Raw genomic sequence first — 23,795 nt, forward strand, 5'->3', positions numbered from 1 at the left:
ATGATTCATGCTGACTCAATAGCATGTTTTGTTGGGTTGAGATATGTACGTAAACTTCTGTAGGCAATTTTGGAGTGAACTCAACTCGCTGTCACATTCCTGGAACCAGTCCATTTTGGTAATCACCTGATCAAGAAAACTTCATCCCAGAAGTGAACTCTTCCTCAGGGTTTGAAGATTTTGCATTGAGAAATGCTTTTCAAAGGTCTTTGCCAACAGAACTTATCACACCCTCCTCTCTAATCTAACACTGTAGTATGTGAAAATCCTAGGAGAGTTCCTGTTTCGGAGATTTGGGAACCATTGCATCTAACCCCAACAATCAAAAACATAATGATATACTACTATATTACATTGTATGTTTTGTTGGTGTTCTTTGAGCACTGTAATATGCATTTACTACAACACCAGTACAATGAGACACCTAGAAAAAATTAAATCCAAATGGCTTTATTAATATTGATTGATATAGATTTATATATAATTATCATCATTGCTTGGATTATCACTTTTTTTTCTTCTGCTTAAATTTAAATGACAGGACATAACGAACAAGCATTCCACATGATACATTACAAAAGATAGAGAAAAAAACAAATTTGTGAATTTTCGTTATACACACACATAAATGATACTTTTTTTGTTTTTTTTTTGAGTATAAATAAGATAATGATGGGAATGATAGCATATTCTGAGAAGGAAGGATAAGCACACAAAGACAAAGAACAATTCATAAATGTTTTTTACATATCAAAGCAATTTGTTGCATAGTTAAAAGCAAACAGGACAGACCTTTTGGCATGGTGATGAATTGCATTTACAAAAGGACAACATTTAGTTTGAGTATACTTTTGTAAGTTGAGACACACACTGACTGTAAATGCTGCTTTAAGAACTGCCTATGTCTAATTACTGCTTACTCAAAAATAGTTCAATATCCAGCTATAGGAAGAGCATTGTAGTCAATAATTAAAAGACATTTTTAAAAAGCATTAATTCTGTCAATCAAATTTGACATTTAGGGGGCTACCTATATATCCAGCAACTAGAAAATGCAATGTTGTAAAACTATTTTCCCTTGGCTTGTCACTGGAATATTCAAATTAGAATAAAATGGTTACAAAAGAAAAAAACTCATTGTGAAATTAAAATTTCTTCAATGGCATACTCATTCACTTCCCACTGTTTTTCAAATGATGAAGACTGCACGATCACTGTGATTTATAGTCTTTTCTCACACTGACTATTAAAATTAAATGAGAAGTATTTAAGACGGGTTTGATTACTAACTGGTTACTAACATGTTCTCTTTATTAAGATATCTACATCTGAGGATGACAGTTTTATCCTGGCAGTTCTAATGCTACCAGTGTCAAGTTCAATCCTTAACATAGCTTATTTACCCTTTATACGGGTACATATATTACTAAAGCACCTTAATTATATTCCCTTTCAAGATCTTTAATCTATAACTTATAGGTCAAACAGCATTTTTTAACACCTAGATCAGTCTATGCCATATCAGACAGCTGGCAGTTCAAGCAACATCATCACATACATCTGGCATGGAAAGAAACACAGAATTGTATATTGTATGTTAACAGGGAGGGAACAATCCTTATTTTTCACTAGGTAAATCAAATGTCTTAAAATGCTAAAGCACTCAAACAAAATTTGAATCATACACATGGATGCCCCACTTATTTTTCCATACCTATGGCATCACTCTGCATTGGCAGTGATTGTAAACAGTGGACACAAACAGGAAAGCACAATAGCTTTTTGAAAGTTTCATTGTGTACATCAATACTCATCATAGTCACAAATAAGCTGTCACTTCAGATTAGGCCAGGAACCAATATGAAAGGCAGCTTTTTGTAAACCTTCATGTATATTTAAAAAAAAAAAAAGATTAAACAAGTGTTCTCCTAGTTTTGTATATCATATAGAGATATTTTGCACTTTTCAAAGGTTTTCATACATGCAATAACTACGTCAGGGACAATGTATCTTTATAAGTTTAATGTGTGGATAATCTTTTATCCACAAAAAATCTTTTGTTAGGGTTATTTACATCATTTAAAGCATTTTAGTAAATCTGTAAATAACTATGGTTTAATGTTATGATAGAAAGTAATATAACTGTTATAACCTTTGCCAAGCGGACTTATACTCACACCAACTTTAGAACAATTATTTAAAGCAGGGATTCTCAACACATGGGTCACAACCAAAATTTGGGTCTCGGCAAGTTATGAAAGGGTTGCAAGCAGAGTTGGAAAAGTAAGCATTTTAAAACCAGCAAAATCCTATGCTGATCCACGATCAGATTTCCCAGTCCCAATCCTAGGACTAACCTTCAGAAATGGGTCTTGGGTCTGCAAATGGTTAGAGCAAAACTAGTGAACATTCAACCAATCCAAGAAACCAAACTACAGATGCTTAATTTAAAATTCCATAGCACATCCAATCATAATTGTGCGATAGGCATTGATTGGCATAAATTGCAGAGTGCACTGCGTGCTTGATCATAAGGTTAATTTAAACCTACAGTATACCTGATATAGGGCCACGACTGAGCTGGCATGGTAAAAACTGAGTAGCAGTGCAAAAAAGGTTGAGAACCACTAATTTACAGCCTACATCCAATTCTGTAACTTGTAAAGCATCTGGCTTTGAAAATCCGTCTATGAAACTTAGCAAATACTTTCTATGCAAACTACATGTTATTGAGAGGTTAAGGGTAATAAAATAATCGTATGTAAAATACGTAATCTGTAACCCATCACTAGATTTTGTTTAAAAGGAATGTTTTGAAAGCAAATATACTACAGAACTATGATGCCTACTTCTATGAAAATTAATTTTAGACACAATAATATAAATGAATACAAACACTGTTCCCTGCAACCAGAAAAAATGATAATTGACAGCAGCTCTAAGAAGAGTTTAAGGAAGAAGGAATGGAATTTTAGCAAAGAAATGTACAAAACAAGCATCTCTACAGAGAACATTTTAAAAGGAAAGCTTTAAACTTTACTTGCTCTTTTAAAATTGGATGCAGCTGCCAACTCCCATACAGCATCTTGGCAGTGTGGGTTTCTCCCGAGCAGGGAATAGCTCTCTGTCTGTGCGTCTGGAATGCACAGTCTACAAGGAGGAGGCTGTACAAAGCCTGCCTGTTAATCAGATGAATGTGTGCATCTCAGAAGATGGACGAGCCCATCCATTTTGCAGGTTTTCCTTTAATTAAGAAATTTAGTAGACATTTCAGTTGTCATCATATCTCAGACAACATTTGGCATTAAATCTTTGAAACAAAGATTTAAATCCCACTAAAACTTCCAAAAAAACATATCTTCAAGTTGCCATGTAAAATTAAAAGCTTCAAAACAGACCTTGTTAGAAGGTATCCCTATATAAAACTATACCTAAAGTGTACTTATGTACATGTGTACATCTCTTTGTTGCGTCTCACTCCATAGCAAACATTTAACACAGACAGACAGTGAGTGTGTATCTGTATATTTACACACGCACGCATGCACACACACATTCACATACACAGAGAGAGCTCTGGAAAAAATTAAGAGACCAAAGCAACATTTTTAGTTTCACTCATTTCTCAATTTATGGGTATGCTTCTGTGTAAAATTTTATGAGAATTTAACAATGCAAATAAAAAAAAAAAAACAATGGAGTGGTGTCAATTTGTTCTAGAGTTGTGTGTGTGTGTGTGTGTGTGTATACACATTTGGGTAGTAACAGTACACGGTATATTATCATATTATTAAACTGTCTGGTACGCCCCGACGGTTCAATACACACACATTAACCGTGGTATTACTATATGCCTGTCATTTTCCTACATGTATTGTCGCAAATGTAAGACGTTTTTTTTTCCCCAAAAATACTAATAAAAAGTGGGGTCATCTTCCTCCTGGCTAAAGGTAGCTGTATATTCATATTCTATGTCATTTCAGCAATACAACGTTGTATGAGCAATGATCTCACCCATTGTTGACAAATGGCTGACACAAAGTAATGCCGTGGGGTTGGTCAGCAGCCTGCATACTTTGTACAGAACTGCACTACTTTTTAAATGATGTATATTAAAGTGTGTATTTGTGTTAATTGCAAATGTCTTAACTGTGTAATATTTGCTGTGGAATGTGTGCATTTTGTTAGCGTGTAATCGTGTCATGTAAACTCTTGGTTTCCTTGTTGTGCCATTGCTATTACTAAGCCTGTTAATACAGTATTTTGTTTTAAAACAGCTGTCATCTTCTTTATTATAATTACTCAACAACTCGGAGCAATATTTTTTTTTTGTCCTCTTTATGTGGGTGTACCATATCAAAAACACACGCTCTCTTGGGTTGTGGAGTAATATTGATTATCCATCTACACTTACTGTGTTGCAACTGCTTGTGTTTGCTTTTTAACAGTGACACATTTAGCTTCATATAAATTCTCTTCAAATAAAAAGTACTTACAGATTATTAAAGTTTAGAAGCACTTATAATTTTAATGCTTTTCTCTCCTTAATTTTATACAGTACAGACACAAACTGTGCCTAGTTAGTCATGCTGCCATTTTTCTGAATGAAGAGTTGTTATATTGAAACAGAGTTCACTGTTTAATTAAATTAATTAGGGTGATGTGTTTTTATTTTCTTCATAAATATAAAGATAAAGATAAATACAAAGATTCCGAAACCGAACTGTTACCATGGTCCTAAAACCGTGACACATACTGAACGGTTACACCCCTAATATACATGTGTGTGTGTATACACACACACACACAAACACACAAAATATATTGTATATTAACCAGTTAGTCCTTTCTAGTTTTCTTTTTCCCCCCCAAAAAAGTTTTTTTTAATATATACATAGCATGGTATAGGCAACACAGGACACTAAAACACCAATTGCACCAGGTGTATATATTGCTTTGACCCATCAAATTTTTATCATGCATGCCACACAAATGATATAAGATTTAAACAAACACCAGTGCTTATTATTTCTTATAAATCACTAAAATGTTCTGACTGCTAAGTTATCCTTTTTTTCCCCCACAAGAAACATTATGTTAAAATATATTTTAAACAGGATGTAAATTATGCCAACCTGTTTTAAGTAAATATGAATTAAACAACGGATTTTTGATTTTAAATTATGATATTATTTACAGCCGTTGCATCTTGTTCCCCAGTATGCCACCAAATTCAATAAAAATTGGGAAATTTAAAAAAAAATAAAAGATCAGCAGAGTCATGCTCTGAACAGAAATTTAGCTCTTATATGTAACCATCATTCAATAGTTATTGCAGAACACCTTTAAGCATTTTTATACAATAGAGAGAACTATTATCTGTGCGAAAAAGTGTAACAGCTGTCAAGGGCATCTAAGCAGACCAAACAATACCTTGCTTTCACCATAGTTTACTTATTTGACTGTTGCGCATCTTTCCTGAAAAGTAACTCCTGTTATACTGTCCACCTAGTGGGGATTACAAATAAAGAAATTATTTAAACAATGATATTTGAAGGGCAATCAAGTCAAAACAGATCACAGCAGCGCATTGAAAACCTTTAAAAAGGAGGCCTTTAAACAAGATTATATCAACAACACTTCAACAATGCAAACAATAAAGGGAGCACAAGTAATATTAGTATATATAGCAATTTGTTAGAGAAAATGGAAAAAGAAAGCTTTGACTGTACACAACACTTTGGCAGAACATTCCTAAAGCTTTGCTGGTGGTCCCTGACATTTGATTACTCACAATTTACCTGCAAATCACAATCGCTTTCATTATTTACAGTAAGTTGGATGTGCAAGAGTCATTTTGAAAAGTTTTGCGTATCTAAGGCTTTCATAGAACTATAAGCTAGTTTCTGTTTCAAATGGCCCACTGAATAACATCTCTAACGCCTGTAACTGTAATCACCAAATGGATTCTTGTGTGCTTTACACCCTCTTATGGCAGTAACACTTTACTTTCAAAGTACATCAGTGAAAAACTGCCTTGGTGTTCTCTCATTTAAAATGTATTTTCTAGGAATATTTAATAATTGGCAACATCAAAGATTTTTTTGCTAAACAAGGTAACAAAAACAGTAATCTGAAGCACCATTCCTCTTACTCAGTAAATTATACCTGCTGATAATTCAATCATAACAGAAAAATATAGAATATATATATATAAAAATACTTCAAAAGTATTCCATATTGATGAAGTTCTGTTTCTTGCTTTATATTCCATTGATAACTACTCACTAATGTATTGCAGAAAAAGAAAATCAGTAACGTTTCTATGAAAGTAATATATATCGCACATATACTTTATAGTAGGAAGTTGGTGCAATAGCAACATAAATAAAGATTAATATAGTACTGCAAGTTATGCAGTCATAGTATACTTGTTGGATGGTGCTAATTCAAGAAATCTGCCCAGTGTCATGTCAAATGGGGTAAACATCAAGAACAGTTTCAAACCATAGGGTAATATGCTAAATTTATTTTTTTTTGGTATTCCTCATTTATCTCATTTATTAAATGTGACCTAAGCTTTGTGTGTATGTATGTGTATATGAGAGAGAATATTATTAAAAATACTAAATATAAAAATACAGAACATTTTTAAACGGTTAATTTGTTTATATGAAATCCAAGAGGTTTCGCAAAAATTGCACAAAAAAAATAAAAAATAAAAAGACAAAAATCTTTTCTCAACATGTTCTTAGAGAAGTCAATCATTACATTTTGCTTTGTCTGAAAAACAACAGTGATCCATCTGAGGGCAGTGAAACAATTTTTGTTTTGGCCGGCTTGGAAGATGAGAAAGAAGAAATCTAAGTGAATGGGATACAAATTAATTTGAAAATATGGCTAATGACTAAATAGTACAGTAGTAGTAGTTTTCACAGAACAATAGGTAGATAAAAAGCATGGTTTAAACATGGCAGTGCTGCAGTATTGGTAACCATAAGAAAACATCATTCAGGAACATTTTCATCAAACCAGGAGACCAGAGTATTTATGCAGCTGTTGGCTAACAGAAGAGTTACAGGACTGAACAAAGATCATTTGTTGCATACGAATGCTTGGTAAGTATTACTTAAATTTACATTTAACCATGCACAGGTGTGCTATATCATTAGGCTTCTTATGGTATGTTTCATAGTGGTGATAGTGTGTGTTTATTCAGTTCTTATGTCATTTCTTTTTCTAAATAAAAGGATTCTTTACATCAGGAATTAAAAATTGCAATACATCATTTACAGGCCCTGAACAGAAATATTTTAGCACAATTTTATTCCAAGGTAAAATGTGCCATTTTACTTTCTCCCTAAATTAAAAGGCATGAAAGAGTAAGTTCTATCATGAATAAATAATATTTAATATTATATTCATCTAGATAAATTGTTGCAAGCAGACAACGTGTTTGTGATAGACTATAAATCTCCATGACAAACATGAATTCATACTGGATTTTTCACTAGTCTATATCCTGACTTAGTATTTTGGAGGATTTATTTGAACCTTACCTTAACTTTAAGCTGCAGATTGGTGCTCATTGACTTTGAACTGTTATGGACATTTATTTATATACTTACTGACTGACTTATTCACTTGAAGGAGTAGCACAGCTAGAGACTCATTCTTGTCTTAACACAAATAAAATTACATAAATGTTTCAGTGACAGAACTATTGAATAACAGCACCTAATTGTATAGCACATACCTGCCAATTAGCATTATGGTTTACTGTGAAATATAAAGACATATGCATGCACAATATATACACATACATACATATACACATGTAATTATTTAGGTTTATGTATGCATATAGTATATACGTGAATACAAAAATCTAAAAACACATTTTACTAGGTAGAAAAAAATGTGTAGAAAAAAAGTTTTAGGTAAAAACAAAAACAAAATAAATAGATTATACGAGAAATAAAATAAAGACAGGAATGGAGTTTGTGTGGTGTTTGGGTGAGGTGGAAGATGCAGCCCAAGATGACATTCCCACCTCTTAGTGTACACTGTGTAATGCAACCACCAGTACTTACAGTATACACACTCTGGGGGAGGGGGGGTCTTTGCCTGCTTCATAGAGGAAAGTGTCGCAGACAGTTGGTTGCTGCAGAATGTCCAAAAGTCCACTAGAGAGATTTTCTGAATGCGGTGTCCAAGACGTAGAATAGGGATCAGGATTACTAGAGTGTTGGTGGCAGTGGAACAGACCAGAAAACTACAGAGGTGGTTAGAGGAAGTTTTGTCTTTCTTTAGAGAAACTGGGGAGAGTCTCAATCTCAGCTTCAGCAGTGCTCTCCTCAACTACAGGGACTGTAACCGCCTCTTCAGATATTGGGACAAACTCTGGATGGGACATGAAGTTATGGATGGAACTTTTGGATTCTGGTTTCTTGAGACCTTCATAAAGGGAACTACGGAATGCATTAACCACTTTAATCTGTGGCCGGTTGCATCCGCAGATAGGTGGAATTCGTAGTATATGGAGAGAAAAAGAGAAAAAGGCAAAATTAGTATCAGATGATTTTTACAGTTTTACTGTGTACTTTGCTTTGCAATGAGGGGTGGGTTGCTATATCTGCAGAAAAAGAATGACCAATTGCTGTAAATGACTACAATCACTGTAGCCTTGGTTATACTTGCATTTTTTAGAAAGCAACACACAGTACAACACACTGAAAAATCAGGAAAAACTAAAATGTAACCATAAAATGTGCACCATGATTGAAAAAGGTATTGCTGGAAAAAAAGTGAAATGCAAGGAAAAATAAACCAATCAAATGAAATATGTTAAGAAAACAAAACATCCCAGGACCATGTGAAAATTAAGTGTGAATTACATTTTGGATCACTATATCTTGCATAAATTAATACATGAACACCCCGTGCAAAAACATTCTCACTACTTTTAAAGGCAACATCTTTTCTTTACCTGTCTAGAAAGAAAGCCATCAAAGTGCGTAAAAATACACAATTCTCTGGCTATTGGAGTCAACATAAACATACAGAGAGAGGAAAAAGACGGGTGAAAGGGAATGACATTGTTTTAAAAAAAAAAAAAAAAAACGTGTGGCACACCATTACATACACATTAAATTAGAGTGACAATAGTACAAATACAAAATGCCAACTTTTAGATCCAATTAACTCAGTCTCTGTGGTGCCACAACTTGTCAGACACATCACTCATCTGAGTGATGTGTCTGACAAACTTTCAGTTCCTACCAGTGTAGGCATCAGGTACCAGCACACACTTAGAAATTGTACCTCTTGCAAAACAGCATGTACAGAATACATTTACACTGTATATTAACTATGAAGGATGCCTTGTAACACACTTACCTGTTTGCCTAAATGGAGAGGAACAAAAACAACATTCATAGAATGTGGAAGTATCAACAGGAAGGTTGTAAATGAAAATAAAAACAGAAAATGACATTTATATTTGAAAAAAGGAAAGATTTTTTTAGCAGCATTGCTGAAAAGATATTGCCTTTAGCCTTACGAATCTCATTGTCCCCAATGATTTGTGCAAACAACAAATAAACCAGCCGGAAATGGTGAATGATACCATTTAAAGGGGCGTGTGTGGACCTTCAAGACAGTGACAGATAGTGGTAGATCAGTAACAAATGCTTTTGCATTTTGAATACTTAAACAAAACTTACAGATTCAGTTCACTTAAATTATTTTCAATATAAATTTGTTGTAAGGTACATTGCAGTAATTCTCACTGATTTTCCTGAAAAATAGTTTGTTTAAGGGCTGCATTAATATATAACCAAGCACAGAACACTCTCAAAGGGGACTGTATGTGCCGAAAAGGACATTCTTCTCAGTTCCATCAGAGTTCCATCACAACTACAAGTATGAGGCATCATTGTTTGTTCGTTTGAGATTTACGTTCTTATTTCCATTTGTATTTTATTCTAATTCAAGAATAACAATCTTGCTCAAAACTATTTCGATATGAAGCCAGAAATTAGTTGTCAGTCCTTCTGTATAAATACCAGACACGCCCCCAAACAGACATATATAAACACAATGAGGGAGAAGGAAAAAAAAAAAAAACAGCAGACATACAGGCACTTGCAAGTCCTAACATTGAAAAGCAATTGGAGCAATGCCCAATCCTCAGTATTATTCCATACATTTTATGTCATAGAAACTGATATATCTACAACCTCATTTAAAAAAAAAAGTTCGGTCACTGTGTGAAATGTAAATAAAAACAGAAAGGAATGATTTGTAAATCATATAAACCCATATTTAATTGAAAATAGAACTAAGACAACATATCAAATGTTGAAACTGAGAAATACATGCTCAATTCGAATTGGATGCCAGCAACACATTTCAAAAAAGCTGGGACAGGGACAATAAAAGACTGGAAAAGATGTGTAATGCTAAAACAAAACACCTGGTTGAATATCTCACAACTAATTAGGTTCACTGGCAACAGGTCAGTCATCTCTGTGCAGTGAAGGTTCACCACTCTGTGAAAGGCAAATAGTGCAACATTTTAAGAACAATGTAGTTTATGCTGTCCTCTACCCCAACGCCTTGCTGAAGTCGACAGCTAGAATAACTCCTCTCCAAATACCACGCAGACAAGTGATCCCAAGTTCACTCTTTATCGTAGCCATTTGAAGTAGGGTAAAACTAAAAAATAAACATATGACGCCATTAGAAGCAAATAAACAATGATTAGTTTTCACCTTTACATTACTGATAATTTACATTCACCAAGATTTTCCTAATTAGTTCCTTTTAGAAACATTCACGTCAAACGCTTTTGGGTAATGCTTCTAATTAACATAAATATGCATTGTAAAGTAAATGACATACCAACGGTGCCTCCTAAAACTGGCATGAAAATTAGAGTAGTTGAAAATGTGGGAGACAACAATGCTGGCTCATCCGAACAACCGAGGATGCTTGCTGATGACATCATTAAAGACAGATACCAACAGACATGGCTGCCAATCCCCAAACTACCAGTAGATGGCATCAAAGATCAACACATCTGCAATTCTACCCCACTACCAAATAAATGGTTACAGAACATACTTAGTATTGCAAAGAATTTGGAATTTTCATAATCTGTAGTACATAATATTATGAAAAGATTAAGAGAATCGCAAGGGGCAAGGCCAAAAACAAATATTGGATAGCAGTGATTATCAGATCCTCAACTTGTTTCTAGAGTGGAAATCACTGCATGGACCCAGGAACACTACTAAAAACCACTGTCTGTATCCAAAAATGCAGGATGAAACTATCATGCAAAGAAACCATACCTAAACATCATCCAGAAATGCTGCTGACTTGTCTTGGACCGAGCACATTTAAGATGAACAGAGGCAAAATGGAAAACTGTCCTGACAGATCCAAATTTCAAATACATTTTGGAAGTCATAGACGCTGTATCCTCCCAACTAATGAGGAATGGGACCATTCAGCTTATTATCAGCAGACAGTTCAAAACCCAGCTGCTGTGATGGTATGGGGGTGCAATAGTGCCCATAGCTTGGGTAGCTTGCACATCTGGTAAGACACCATTAATGCTGTATGATATATACAGGTATTGGAGCAACATATACTAACACCCAGACAGCGTCTTTTTCTGAGAAGGCCTTGTATATTTCAGCAAGACAATGTCAAACTGCATTCTGTGCATATTACAACAGCATGCTCCGCAATATAAAAGTCCGGGTGCCAGACTGGCCTGCCTGCAGTCCAGACCTGTCACGCACTGAAAACATTTGGCACATCATGAAATACGACAAAGGAGACTCCGTATTGTTGAGCTGTTGAAATCCTGTATCACTCAAGATGGGACATTTCACTTTCAAACCTCCAGCAACATTTACAGAGTGTTGTTAAAAGAAGAGGTGATATATTTGTCATAAAACAATAAAATTTGTTTCAAAATTTGATATGCTGTCTTTGTTCTATTTTCAGTTAAATATGAGTTTATATGATTTGCAAATCATTGCACTCTGTTTTTATTTAGACAGTATGGCTTTTTTGGAAACAGGGTTGTATTTCATATTCTTTGTGTAAATGCTTACTGCTTTTAAAAAGTTTTGATTTACAGTTTTTTGGAAGTGCTTGCCAACTCCATGGAAAAGCGGGCTGTGAAAAAAATACTATTGACATTTCAAAATGACATGTCAGCTTATATTAAGGCAAACAACTGGTTCTCCTGAGGGGGGCAGCATTTGTATCCAGTTTTGACTCATCCAGTTGCATGCTACGGAGGACAGAGATACTTTGCAGTATCACTCACAACACAATACTGTTGAGGAAGTCACACAGAGTGGAAGGAGCTGGAGGTGGAGGAGGAGGAAAATATATGATCTGACTGCCTTTGGTGGGAGATTATTGCAGGGGAAATAAAGAAAGCCATAAGAATGTGGGCCTCTAGCTCAGTGAGAAAGACCAGCATGTTGGAGAAACACCTACACTATCCTTAGAGGGATCTTACTTGAGAAAATCTTTTAGTTGTTTGGATTTTTTTTTTTTTTTTTACAATGAGTCATACAAATTCATCTGAAAGGTACTGTTTTTATGGGAGTTATCTCTACCTCAGCAGCCATAGAGTGTCACCTGAAGGGCAATCTACTATTACTCATCTGGGGTAGCACCAGACATCTGGTTTCTAATGCCTGTTGCATCTCCATTAACCAAACTAGGCATTGTCATACCTAGTTTGGCATATCTGTCATGTGCAACCTCTGAAAATGCCAGCAATATTAAAAATGAAAATTCTCCTCTAGAAAAAATACATTTGAAATGATTACATAAGACAAAATGAAAAATGGTAACACAATAAACTCAATGGTTGAAAAGTAACAGAAGTGTACGCCATTACAGCAGTGGCAATTAGATGTGGAAAACTTCCCTATGTCTCCAAGTCTTCCAAAACATAACATGATAATGACAACATCATTATTTCTTGCATTTTGGGAACTTTCCGATTTAATTTACATGCTGACTTATTCTTGGTGCCTAAAATGAAATGATACATAAACACTGCTTTCAGTACCCCTAACCAGAAGCCCATCTGCCCTTGAAATATTTTTTCAGCATTAGTTTTCAAAGCTAAGACACAAAACTCACATGAGTATGTGATAAAGATGTTTTCAATAAAGTAAAAAAAAAAAAACACAATCAAGAGGTGAGGTGCAGAATGTATCTGCCAGACTCCAACCAAATAGAATGGGGAGAGGAAGGACAGGGACAAAAAGGCAGAGACAGAATGATGGAATTGGCTAAACTTAACTCAGACTGTGTCAGGTGGTTGGGCTCCAACATCATTCATTCAGCAGACAAAGCATATGAAGAAGACTGGAATTCTGATGCCCCAGAGTAAATTTGAAGTTGATTAATAAATATAATATTACTCCTTTGCAGGGGTAGAAGTGTAAATTTTACTGTGAAAGCTTTGCATATATATGCCTTTTTAAAAGCATCGCATTTTTTTCTGATTTCCCATCTGTCAAAGCTATTAATGCTATTACACAGACCATTTGCATTACTGAAGGATATATGCTGAGGTATAGGGGTTCAATATACTGTGTATACATGTTCACATAACTGCACAACTTCTTTTGAAAAGGCAGGATAAGGAACAGAATGTAAAGAGAGTAAATGCCATTAATGGGAGCAGATACATGAGTGGAGGAGGGGGACTTCACTGAAATCAAGTGTGTGAAAGAGAGGTGTTTCCAGCAGCTGCCAGCTCTCCATGAAGTCTGAGACTTCAAAGTGAACATCTCTCTCAAGGCTCTGTTAGCAGGCAGAGCAGCAGCAGCCGTTTTCAGGACAAAGGGACAGGCAGCATACTGTCCAAGCAGGGGCTCTATACACAGCACAAACAAGGTCACTCGCAGTTGTAATGGCAAACACTCTAGCTTCTTTTCTTTCTGCCTTTGTTAAATGTCAGTACACTGGATTCTGCTTAATCAATGGTTTACCATGTTAAGCAAATCAGTTTGAGAAGAGGGAAAGTGTAACAAACCCACACACATAAATACATACGTAAGCACATAAAAAATGTAGGCACCCTCAGCTATTAACCCTTAAACGATACCTTTATCAAATTTGGCCCAAAAACAGCCAGAACCAACAGCAATATTTTTTAATCAATTAAGACAATAACAGTTGAGTTCAAATCAATGATGCTTTGCAAACTGAATATTGTTCAGTATATCCTTAAGATTCACATAAGGGTTAAACTATGAAGTGGGTGTTTAGCCAGCAATATTTAGAGAAGAATGCCAAGCTGGAAAAGGAAAAGTTTCTTTGCATAACAGCAGAGGAAAGGACATTTGGAGAATGGGAGAATGAGACAATAAAAAGAGGAGTGATTATTATCAGTGAGTATTGCCCATGAAGTCATTTATTACATGCAGCACTGGTTGTAGAGAGGCTGCACACTCACTGCCTGCAGCAGAAGAGGAAGCGGAGGCAGAGGTGGGCGGAGCAGCCATGGCAGAATTGGCAGACAACGAGGAAGAGGAAATCCCTACATGGGTGGGACTAGAAACAGTTTTTGCGTCGTTGTGCTGGCTGACCACTGAGGGCTGCCGGCGCAGGGCCCCCGGCACTGCAGTTTGGCCCATCTGGAATGTATAAACCACGTCCATCTGCAAAGAACAGCAAGAGTCAGAGATTGAGGGTGTAGTGTAAGAGGGAGCAACTGGTAAAGAGAGAAAGTGAGAAGAGAGAGAGAGAGAAAGTGAGCGTAAAACAGAGACAGGAGAAAGACCAAAATTCAGTGCAAGATGGAACAGACTTTGGGCAGGTTGATTGAGAAAAAAAGAGAACAGCATTAGAGAGACTCAGGGTGATTTAAAAGGCAAGACAATAAGGGAAATAGCTTTGAGAAAAAAGAGGAGAATCTGACATTAAGTGGGGAGAAAAAGTTGCTGAGATGAGGCCTTGGTTCCTATTGGCTATACCCGGTTTATTTATTTATTTCTTTTTACTGTGACTCCCCATGTATAATGCAAAACCACAGGGTGGCAAAGAGCTAAGTACTACCATGACTACTTTGTGGCCAGCTCTTGGGATTGGAGGAAAAAGTATGAATGTGATGTGTAGCTCGGTGGTTAGGGATCTGTGTTCATGACTGGAAGTTGCAAATTCAAGTCCTGTGGCCAGCAGAGAATTTATATCACTACTAATCCCTTGGGCAAGGCCTCTAACTCCTACTACTCCAGGGATTTGACTCTATATTTTAGAGAAGAGGATATGACGAAAATGGGAATGATACAGCAAAAGGACAATAAAATCAAATGGAGCTAAGACTTGAGGAAAAACCCATTAGTGGACATTAAACAGTAGGATCACAATTAGACAACGAGTGACATTTTTGTAATCTACAGAGCTGCTGCCTATCTGAATTCAAAGTTACTCTGACATGAATAGGAAAGATACGTTTTAATCATATTTAATCAGTAAAAATTGATTGCACAACAAAAAACAAGATGTTTAAACAAGAAATTCAAAGATGGTCTGCGATCAAAATTAGAGAAGTATAGGTTATGCTTTCAGTTTTCATTTCTAATCTGAAATATTTTGAAATGTCTGGCAGCCCCAAACTATTTAGAAAGGCAATCTATTTGGCAGGCATTCTGCGAGATAATGGGCCTTTCCAAGGTGACTGAAACCCTGTGACATCAGGTTGTTCAGATGAAGGCTGACACGCCATTTCTGTACAACTCAATAGACCTTGTCACACTACAAAACAGCTAAATCAATTCCTTAAAAGTGAGAACATCAAGCTTATGAAATGGCCGACCAATTTCCTGATTGGAACCCTATCAAAAAAATATCTGGAAGGTAATTGGCAACTAAGTTATGGCAAACAAACCTACTAGTTAATAAATTGTAGAAGAAACTGGGTGACGAGTGGAACAAAATCAAATCAGAGCAGCGTGAGAAATTAGTTGTGTCCTATGGATGCTGATGTGCCAAAGTCAATGAAAGCAAGACCCTTAATTTATAAAAATTGTAAACATCAAAAAAGTTGACAAAATCCATTTGTGTACTTCTGCAGTAAAATTATAACCGTACGCAAATTCTCCAAATTTCTTGTATAAACCTTTTATTTTGTGATATGGATAACTTTCACTGATTAAATATGATTAAAATACATCTGTTCATTCAGAATAACTTTGAATTTGGATAAGCAGCAATATTGTAAGACTACACAACTGTCACTTGTTCCTTAATTATGATCGCTATGGTAGGGGATGACAGACTGCAATCCACAACAACAGAATAATAAAAAAAACACAATAAATACAAAAGTAATTTTTTCATTAATTGGTAAACAAATTGGTAGCAACAGAAAAAGGAGATAATATCTGGTATTTAAGCAGATCTTGCTCGCGGGAAGCTCTTGTTGATTGAAGAACTGAAGGCACAAGTGACACTTGTTGGGAAGAGGTCACTGATGAATTCATGGCTAAGATCACGGTAAATTTAAGCCTGTGGAAATGTACTTTTTAAAATGGTCAAATGTCTAAACTTCCATAGTAGCCTAATTACAACATAAGGGATTTTTTTGTGCTTTTAGTTAATACTGTATAAAAATGAGAAATAAAAGTACACACAGGGATTGTAAACTTTTCAAAATCCTGCATAAGTGAAAAAACATGCCTGAAATTTTCTCTTATCTGTGCATTATATAGAAATATATTTCAATCTAATTATTAATAAATTAAATAACAGCATTATAATGGTTGTTTCGTCAGTTTGCTGTGACCTTACAGGTGTCTTTTACCTAGAATATGCAAATCAATTGGAATTAATAGAGCATAACATGGATCCAGCTGGGATCTGCAAAACTAAGATAAACGCTTCATAAAACCCATAAGTAGACCAAAAAATAGATCACAATATACTGATACATAAAAGAATTCTGCATGAACTGTATCCAGAATACATTAATTTCAGAAACTAAATAGTTTATTGGAACGCTAGGCTTCAAGTGAGAAACTCAGTTAAAGGTGCATTATACTTACTAAAACATTCTTAGCCATACTTAAAGTACATACCAAAGAATCATGAATAAATATAACAATAAATATTATTATATTTTTATTTATAAATATATAAATGCAGACAGCATGTTTTGAAAAAATATGTTCAGTTTATGTTATATGATTGAAACATACATTCTAAAGGGACACTCCCATAACTCTCCTTGAGAAAACAAAAAAATGGTGGTTAGATTTTTACAATCCCTGCTTGTTTCAAAACTCCAAGAACAAAGATGAGAAGTAAGAAATTCTGTGCGCAGAAATGGTTCATTCACCCAAATTTTGCCATTTGTTTTACAATACAAACAGATCCATATGTGTGGTACAGGCAACTGTATATCTCAATGCATGTGAAAATAAGCAGAAATAAGAAATTGGTCCTTGTTTTTTCTCAGATCTTTTTTACCTCCTGATACAATGTTTGTATCAGACCAAGAGTCTATTGAGGACACTATGAGGGCAAACTGTTCTACTTGTCCAAACAACTTTCTTCTTTACAGAAAATTACAATAACTAACAATGCAAAGATTTATCTGAAAAACAGATCAGCTGTCACAGAACAACCAGAATGTTCCCATGGCAGTATTTCCTAGACAATGGGACAGACAGGCTTTGGCCAGTAAAGGACAGAACACAAGCTCCAGCTAACGCCTCAGCAAGATACAAAGGAGGCATCGAAACAGTGGGGGAATTCCACAGACATGCTCGGCAAGAGCCTAAGATGGATTTTACCTGAGTCTGGATACGGTTCAGACCACGAAACCATAGAATCTGCCCGCGGCGGAGCTCCATCTCAGCATGATCGATCTCATCCACCCCCTCTGTCAGCTCCTCTTCCGGGATCTCCTCCTTGGGGATACCATGACCAGCTTCCTTCAAAAACTTCAATCGGTGCGTTGGGATGGCAGAGATGAACTGTGAAGAGAAAGGAAGATCACTGGAATCCTGAGCTTCATTCTCCTACTGCTATGTAGAAAAGAACTATGACTAACTGTAAAGTTTTTTGCACTTTTGTTACACAGTATTTTCAATAGTATGTGTATAACTTGATATCCATCTTTGGAGAAGTCCGGACATAACTTTGGGTTTTATTGGGGTTTGTTGCTGGTTTTCTGCTCTTTTGTTTCGGCTGAAAAATTACCTTCACTGATAAAAAGATGCCAAACAATCAGCTAATAACATAATCTTGGTAATCTGGAGGTATTCTCACAAAATCATTTTGAAGGTCTTATGCATTTTTGGGACAGCTGTTCTGTCCAGCTGTACATCATTTTGTCTAATAACTAATATTGACTGCTTTCACAGCTAATTACAGAGATAGAGGCTGACAGACACAGTTGACCAAGGGCAGGGCAGGGGTTGTAAGCAGACAGAGCTTATAGGTGAACAGAGCCTGCTGGCTACCATGTGAACATGTTAACACTGTACCACCCGATGCACAGAGACTTGCGCTCATTGTCAAAGTGAAGCTAAAGCTGGGCAATTTTTAGCATTTTAGATATTAACATATTACATCAATGTAAAACTTTCATTTTACAGCTCTGCAGAGGACAGCACCTGATAAGTGAACAAATTTACACTCAACAACCAATTTTTAAATGTCTGCTTTCACAAGACACACAGTGTAGGTGAGGATTAATTATAATATTGGAAATGGTGCCCTTGAGATCTAAAAATGCTACTGTTTTGAACTATAAATCATGAATCTCATACTACCATGCTATTCTCTTAAACCAGGGGTCACCAACTCCGGTCCTGGAGGGCTACTATCCAGTAGGTTTTCTATCCTACCTGGCTTCTGATGAGCCACACCTGCTCCTGGTATTTACTTGAGAACTAATGTGGCCCCTGTCTTAAACCATTGTGCTCACCTGACCCCAGAGCAACTCCCCCACACCAATGAAGATACACCACAACCACTGGTCAATTTTCAGGGCAGTGCATGAGAATGGCTTCCCTCCAAACTGCACAATGATGATCTGAAATACACAGCACAACAAGCAAGTCAGAAAAGTCAAACTTATCAAAATACAATAAAATGATAACACTGCAGATCAATGAAATGGTCATTTATTTTTTAGTGCTATATTTTAGGTTGTTTTGTCTTTGCTTTGACCCACTATTGGTCTGGATATTAAGAATAATAACATGGTACAATAAATAATATAATATAAAGGGCAGATACCTGCAGAAAAAATGTGCCTAGAACAACACTACAGAAGATTGGATTGCGATAAACACCCTCAAAGACATTCCTCTCGCCATGGATTTTACGGGCATTTATCTCATTGAACAGCTGCATCATGACAAAGACATTGAAGACAATAGTGTAATGTTCTGATGGTGGGGCATGAAGGGGAGAATTGCGTCCACTGTCAATGTCAAATAACTTCTCTCCTGTGGATGGAGAGGGATAAAAACGATTAAATGATAAGACAGAGGGCAATGTTTCCCAAGATTGAACATCCTATTAAATGTTTAAAAAAGAGCATTTTTAAACACATGCTTCCTCTGCTCCAGACAAACTTACTAAGCATGGTCAGGGAAAAAAAGCCATGTACTTTAATCATATGTCCTATGTCCTCCTTACCAGCAAAAAGCAGAGTGAAGATGATGGTCAGCTGGTAGACAGCATGGCCCAGGATATTCTTCATCATAGTCCGGGAGATGAGTGGCTTGTCACGACCATATGGCTTCCTTAGAAGTAGTGACTCTGTGGGAGGCTCTGTAGCCAGAGCCAGGGAGGCCAGGGTATCCATAATCAGGTTCACCCAGAGCATCTGCACTGCCTTCAGAGGGGAGTCCTAGACAAGACCATGTTTGAAGTAAACACTGTGCTTTAAGGCAACCGAAGCAGTTAGTTTCAAAACTGAATTGATGTTTCCTTCAAGAAGTCTCGTTGGCTTCATTACAAAATCCAAACCAGTTATAAGCCATTACAAAATCCAAGTTACTGAGCCAGTATTGATTTAGTTCTCTTGATATCAACAAAAGAAAAACAGCATAATTATCAGTTCCAAGAGAGATGCTACATTTATACCTTTGAGAATCAGAATTGTGTGCAAAGGAGCAGTACCTGGGTGATGCAGGCACCAGTGAAGGCTACAATGACTGCAACCACATTGACTGTAAGCTGAAACTGAAGGAACTTCGAGATACTGTCGTAGACATTGCGGCCCCACATGACTGCCTTGACGATGCTAGTAAAGTTGTCATCTGTCAGGATGATGTCTGAGGCCTCTTTTGCCACATCTGTACCAGCAATGCCCTGGAGGCAAATTTGTAATGACAATAATTTGTCATTGTAGCATTGAGCACAACACTGGTGATTCACTTATATACTTTAACATCCACTCTTGCAGATAGTAAGGAGCAGTAGGTTGTGTAATGATTAAAAAATAAGCCTTGTAATCAAATCAATCTCAGTTTCAAGTTCCCGTAGTGGTGTTACTGTTGACAAAAATATTTTATATGCATACATTTTTCAAAGATAAAATAACTTTACTTCGATAAAAGGGTTTGCTATGTAACTAAACAGAAATCCCCTTATACATAATGTAAATATTCATACCTTTTGTAAATAGTCATACTTTTGCAAGCAACAAACTGAATTTTGTAGAGCTCCTTTATCAAAAATTTCTCACATTTGGATTTATTTGAACCATTGGATATGCGGAAATCATGCAATACCCTTGAATTCCTTGCAATATAAATACTACTAATAATATTATTACCTGGGTACTCATCTACATTGTATTAAGGAACTATTTGATGTTTGGTGAAAATTGTTTTACCTCTGCATCCAAATAGAATTTCATGGAACTTTCATGGAATTTTACAAATTAGTCCTTGGTGTTTGATATACAACCTGAACAAAAATATTTAGATTTGACTTCTCCCTACTGTCATCACATAATATTCAGTATTAAATTCACTCATTGCTACCATGAAAGTTAATTTTGTTCTTATTTTTTTTTAGATTTTTTTAATCATTTGAGCAGCCTGTTATGACTACACCTCAAATATTCAATTTACTCAGTATAACTTATTTATATTATAATTATATAACTACTTCTTAGTTTATGCATTTCACTGTTTTGTTCTATTTTCTTGTCATTCCTTGTTTGTCTTATCTCTGCTTTGCTATTTAGTTAAAGTTGTTGTTTTATTACTTGGTCATATAATACAATAAAAAAATATTTATTGTAAGGGAATTTGTTGAGAATTACACTAACTGCACTACTAAACTGAGTCTATTCCATCTTACACAGGGAGCCCCCCACATAAACACTAATATGCTGTATATAGCATTAACATTAAGCACCAACTAATTGTGTTACTGTCAATGATTTTATTTGTTAAATACACATATTATTTATGTAATGGGAGAGCCCAGTGTCCTTTCTTTACACACCTTTACACTGTGCACCCTGCTGAGTTTTTTCCTACACTGTAACTCAATCCAATGCACACGGACATGCTGACTGATAGTGATTGAGCTGTAGGGTCCCCTACTAGCTAGGCAGAAGCTCAGTGAGCATGTGTTTCACACCGTTTGGTGAATGGACAGACTCAACAGCTCCCTGCAAAGAGCAGCAGGCTCTCAGTTCAGTGAAGTGGAAGGAATCAAATGTCAGAGATCCAGTAAAACTGTGGAACCACCTGGTAACCATAAATACCCAAAAATGTAATTTAATAACGACACAGGATTTTAAGATACCAATCTTACTTTAAAAAGTCCGTGTTGTTACTAGTTTTTGTCAAAAAACAACTTAACATGTTAACGTTAGTCAGATTTTTAAAAGTTATTCAGTTTATGCGTATGACACTGTGCAATAATAGTTAGAATTCAGTATTATTGTGCTGATGTGTATAAATAACTACTTAAGAAAAATTTACTTCCCATATTGACTACATTACTTTGTCATTTACACAAGTGAAAAAATTGATTGACTAACTGATAATTTAATATGCAACTATACGCAAACCGTCAGAAGTGATTCCAGGTTTAATATGAGCAGCCGTAGCATTAATGAAATGGAGTGTCATATAGGGTCTCACAATCCCATATAAGATAAGAACATAAGAAATTTACAAACGAAAGGAGGCCATTTGGCCCATCAAGCTTGTTTGGGGAGAACTTAACTAATAACTTAGAATTAAAATCTTATCTAGCTCTGATTTAAAGGAACTCAGGGTTTTAGCTTGCACTAGCAGGAAGACTATTCCATACTCTAACTACATGCTGTGTAAAGAAGTGTTTTCTGAAATTCAGTTTAAAATGTTCTCCTGCTAATTTCCACGTATGGCCATGAGTTCTAGTATTTATACTAATATTGAAGTAGCCATTTGACTGAACAGCATCGAGACCTGTTAGAACCTTATATACCTGTATCATGCCCCCCCTTAATTTCCTTTGCATGAGGCTGAACAGATTCAGCTCAGCTAACCTCTCCTCATTCCTCTAAGACCAAGAGTCATTCTTGTATCCCTACATTGAACCTTTTCCAAGGCAGCAATGTCCTTTTTAAGGTATGGTGACCAAACCTGCACACAATATTCTAGGTGGGGTCTTACTAAAGAATTGTATAATCGAAGCATCACCTCCCTTGACTTAAACTCCACACACCTAGAGATGCAACCCAACATCTTATTGGCCTTTTTAATTGCTTTCCCACACTGGCGCGAGTGGGACATGGAAGCATCAACATACACACACTGAGGTCTTTCTCATAATCAGCTACCTTTATTTCAATGGAACCCATAAAATATCAGTACATTAAATTTCTGTTCCCTGTATGGATTACCTTACATTTATCTGTGTTAAATTTCATCCACCAGGTATCAGCCCAGTTGCTAATTAAATCAAGATCCCGTTGTAGCCTCAGTACTGCTAGTTTAGTATCTGCTTCACCACCCACCTTGGTGTCGTCTGCAAATTTAAGCAGTTTACTGTATGTATTGGTGTCAATATCATTAATGTAATTTAGGAACAATAGTGGTCCTAAAATTGAACCCTGCGGTACCCCACTATGAACGGAGGCCCACTGTGACATTGTGCCTCTAATAACTACCCTTATCACACACCAGTAGATAAGGATTTCTGAAATAGTAATGTTAAAGGTTGGCTAATAATATCCCTCATCTCTTTTAAAACTATAGGTAAGATGCCATCAGGGCCCTGCGATTTATTTATTTTGAGCTTAGCTAGGCTTTGTATCACATCAGCCTCAGTTATACATATATTGGTCATAGAGAACGCTGTACTTGTACTAAATGGTGGCAAGTTACTTGTGTTCTCTACTGTGAACACCTGTGTAAAATAATCATTAAACTCATTTACTATATCAATTTCATTTTCAATTATAATACCCTAACTATCCTGCAGATTGGTGATTTCAGCCTTTAGAGCTCATTTGGAATTAAAATATTGGAAGAAACTTTTAATGTTATCCTTAGCCTCCAATGCAATCTGCCTTTCTACATTCCTCTTGGCGAGTCTAATGTTATTTTTTAACTGAACCAGTAGACTTGGATAGTCCTGCTTTATTTTGAAATTGCTAGTTAATTTCCATTTGTGGAAGAGAGCCCTTTTCCTCCTGACTTTATTCTTAATTTCCATAGTAAACCACCTTGGGTGCAGTTTCCTAGATTTAGTTTTGCTGGAAACCGGTATGGAGT

General features: G+C 35.9%; 1 protein-coding gene across 5 annotated transcripts in view; it reads right to left on the reverse strand.

Moving 5' to 3' along the window:
- Positions 1-434: 434 nt before the first annotated feature.
- The window catches only part of atp2b4 (ATPase plasma membrane Ca2+ transporting 4), a 129,817-nt gene continuing 106,456 nt past the window's right edge, over positions 435-23,795 (reverse strand). For 4 of the 5 annotated variants that reach the window (XM_023795778.2, XM_023795776.2, XM_023795775.2 and 1 more), the window contains 6 exons: positions 20,191-20,382; positions 19,705-19,918; positions 19,300-19,511; positions 18,986-19,093; positions 17,847-18,029; positions 435-8,497 (listed from right to left, as the gene is read on the reverse strand). In XM_023795778.2, coding sequence (XP_023651546.1) covers positions 8,288-8,497; positions 17,847-18,029; positions 18,986-19,093; positions 19,300-19,511; positions 19,705-19,918; positions 20,191-20,382 — 1,119 coding nt within the window. In that variant the 3' untranslated portion in view covers positions 435-8,287. Of the gene's footprint in view, positions 8,498-14,506; positions 14,712-17,846; positions 18,030-18,985; positions 19,094-19,299; positions 19,512-19,704; positions 19,919-20,190; positions 20,383-23,795 lie in introns of all 5 variants that reach the window. The other variant, XM_023795777.2, reaches the window with a different exon arrangement.

Source organism: Paramormyrops kingsleyae, chromosome 8 (assembly GCF_048594095.1).
Source record: "Paramormyrops kingsleyae isolate MSU_618 chromosome 8, PKINGS_0.4, whole genome shotgun sequence".
Classification (NCBI taxonomy): Eukaryota; Metazoa; Chordata; class Actinopteri; order Osteoglossiformes; family Mormyridae; genus Paramormyrops; species Paramormyrops kingsleyae.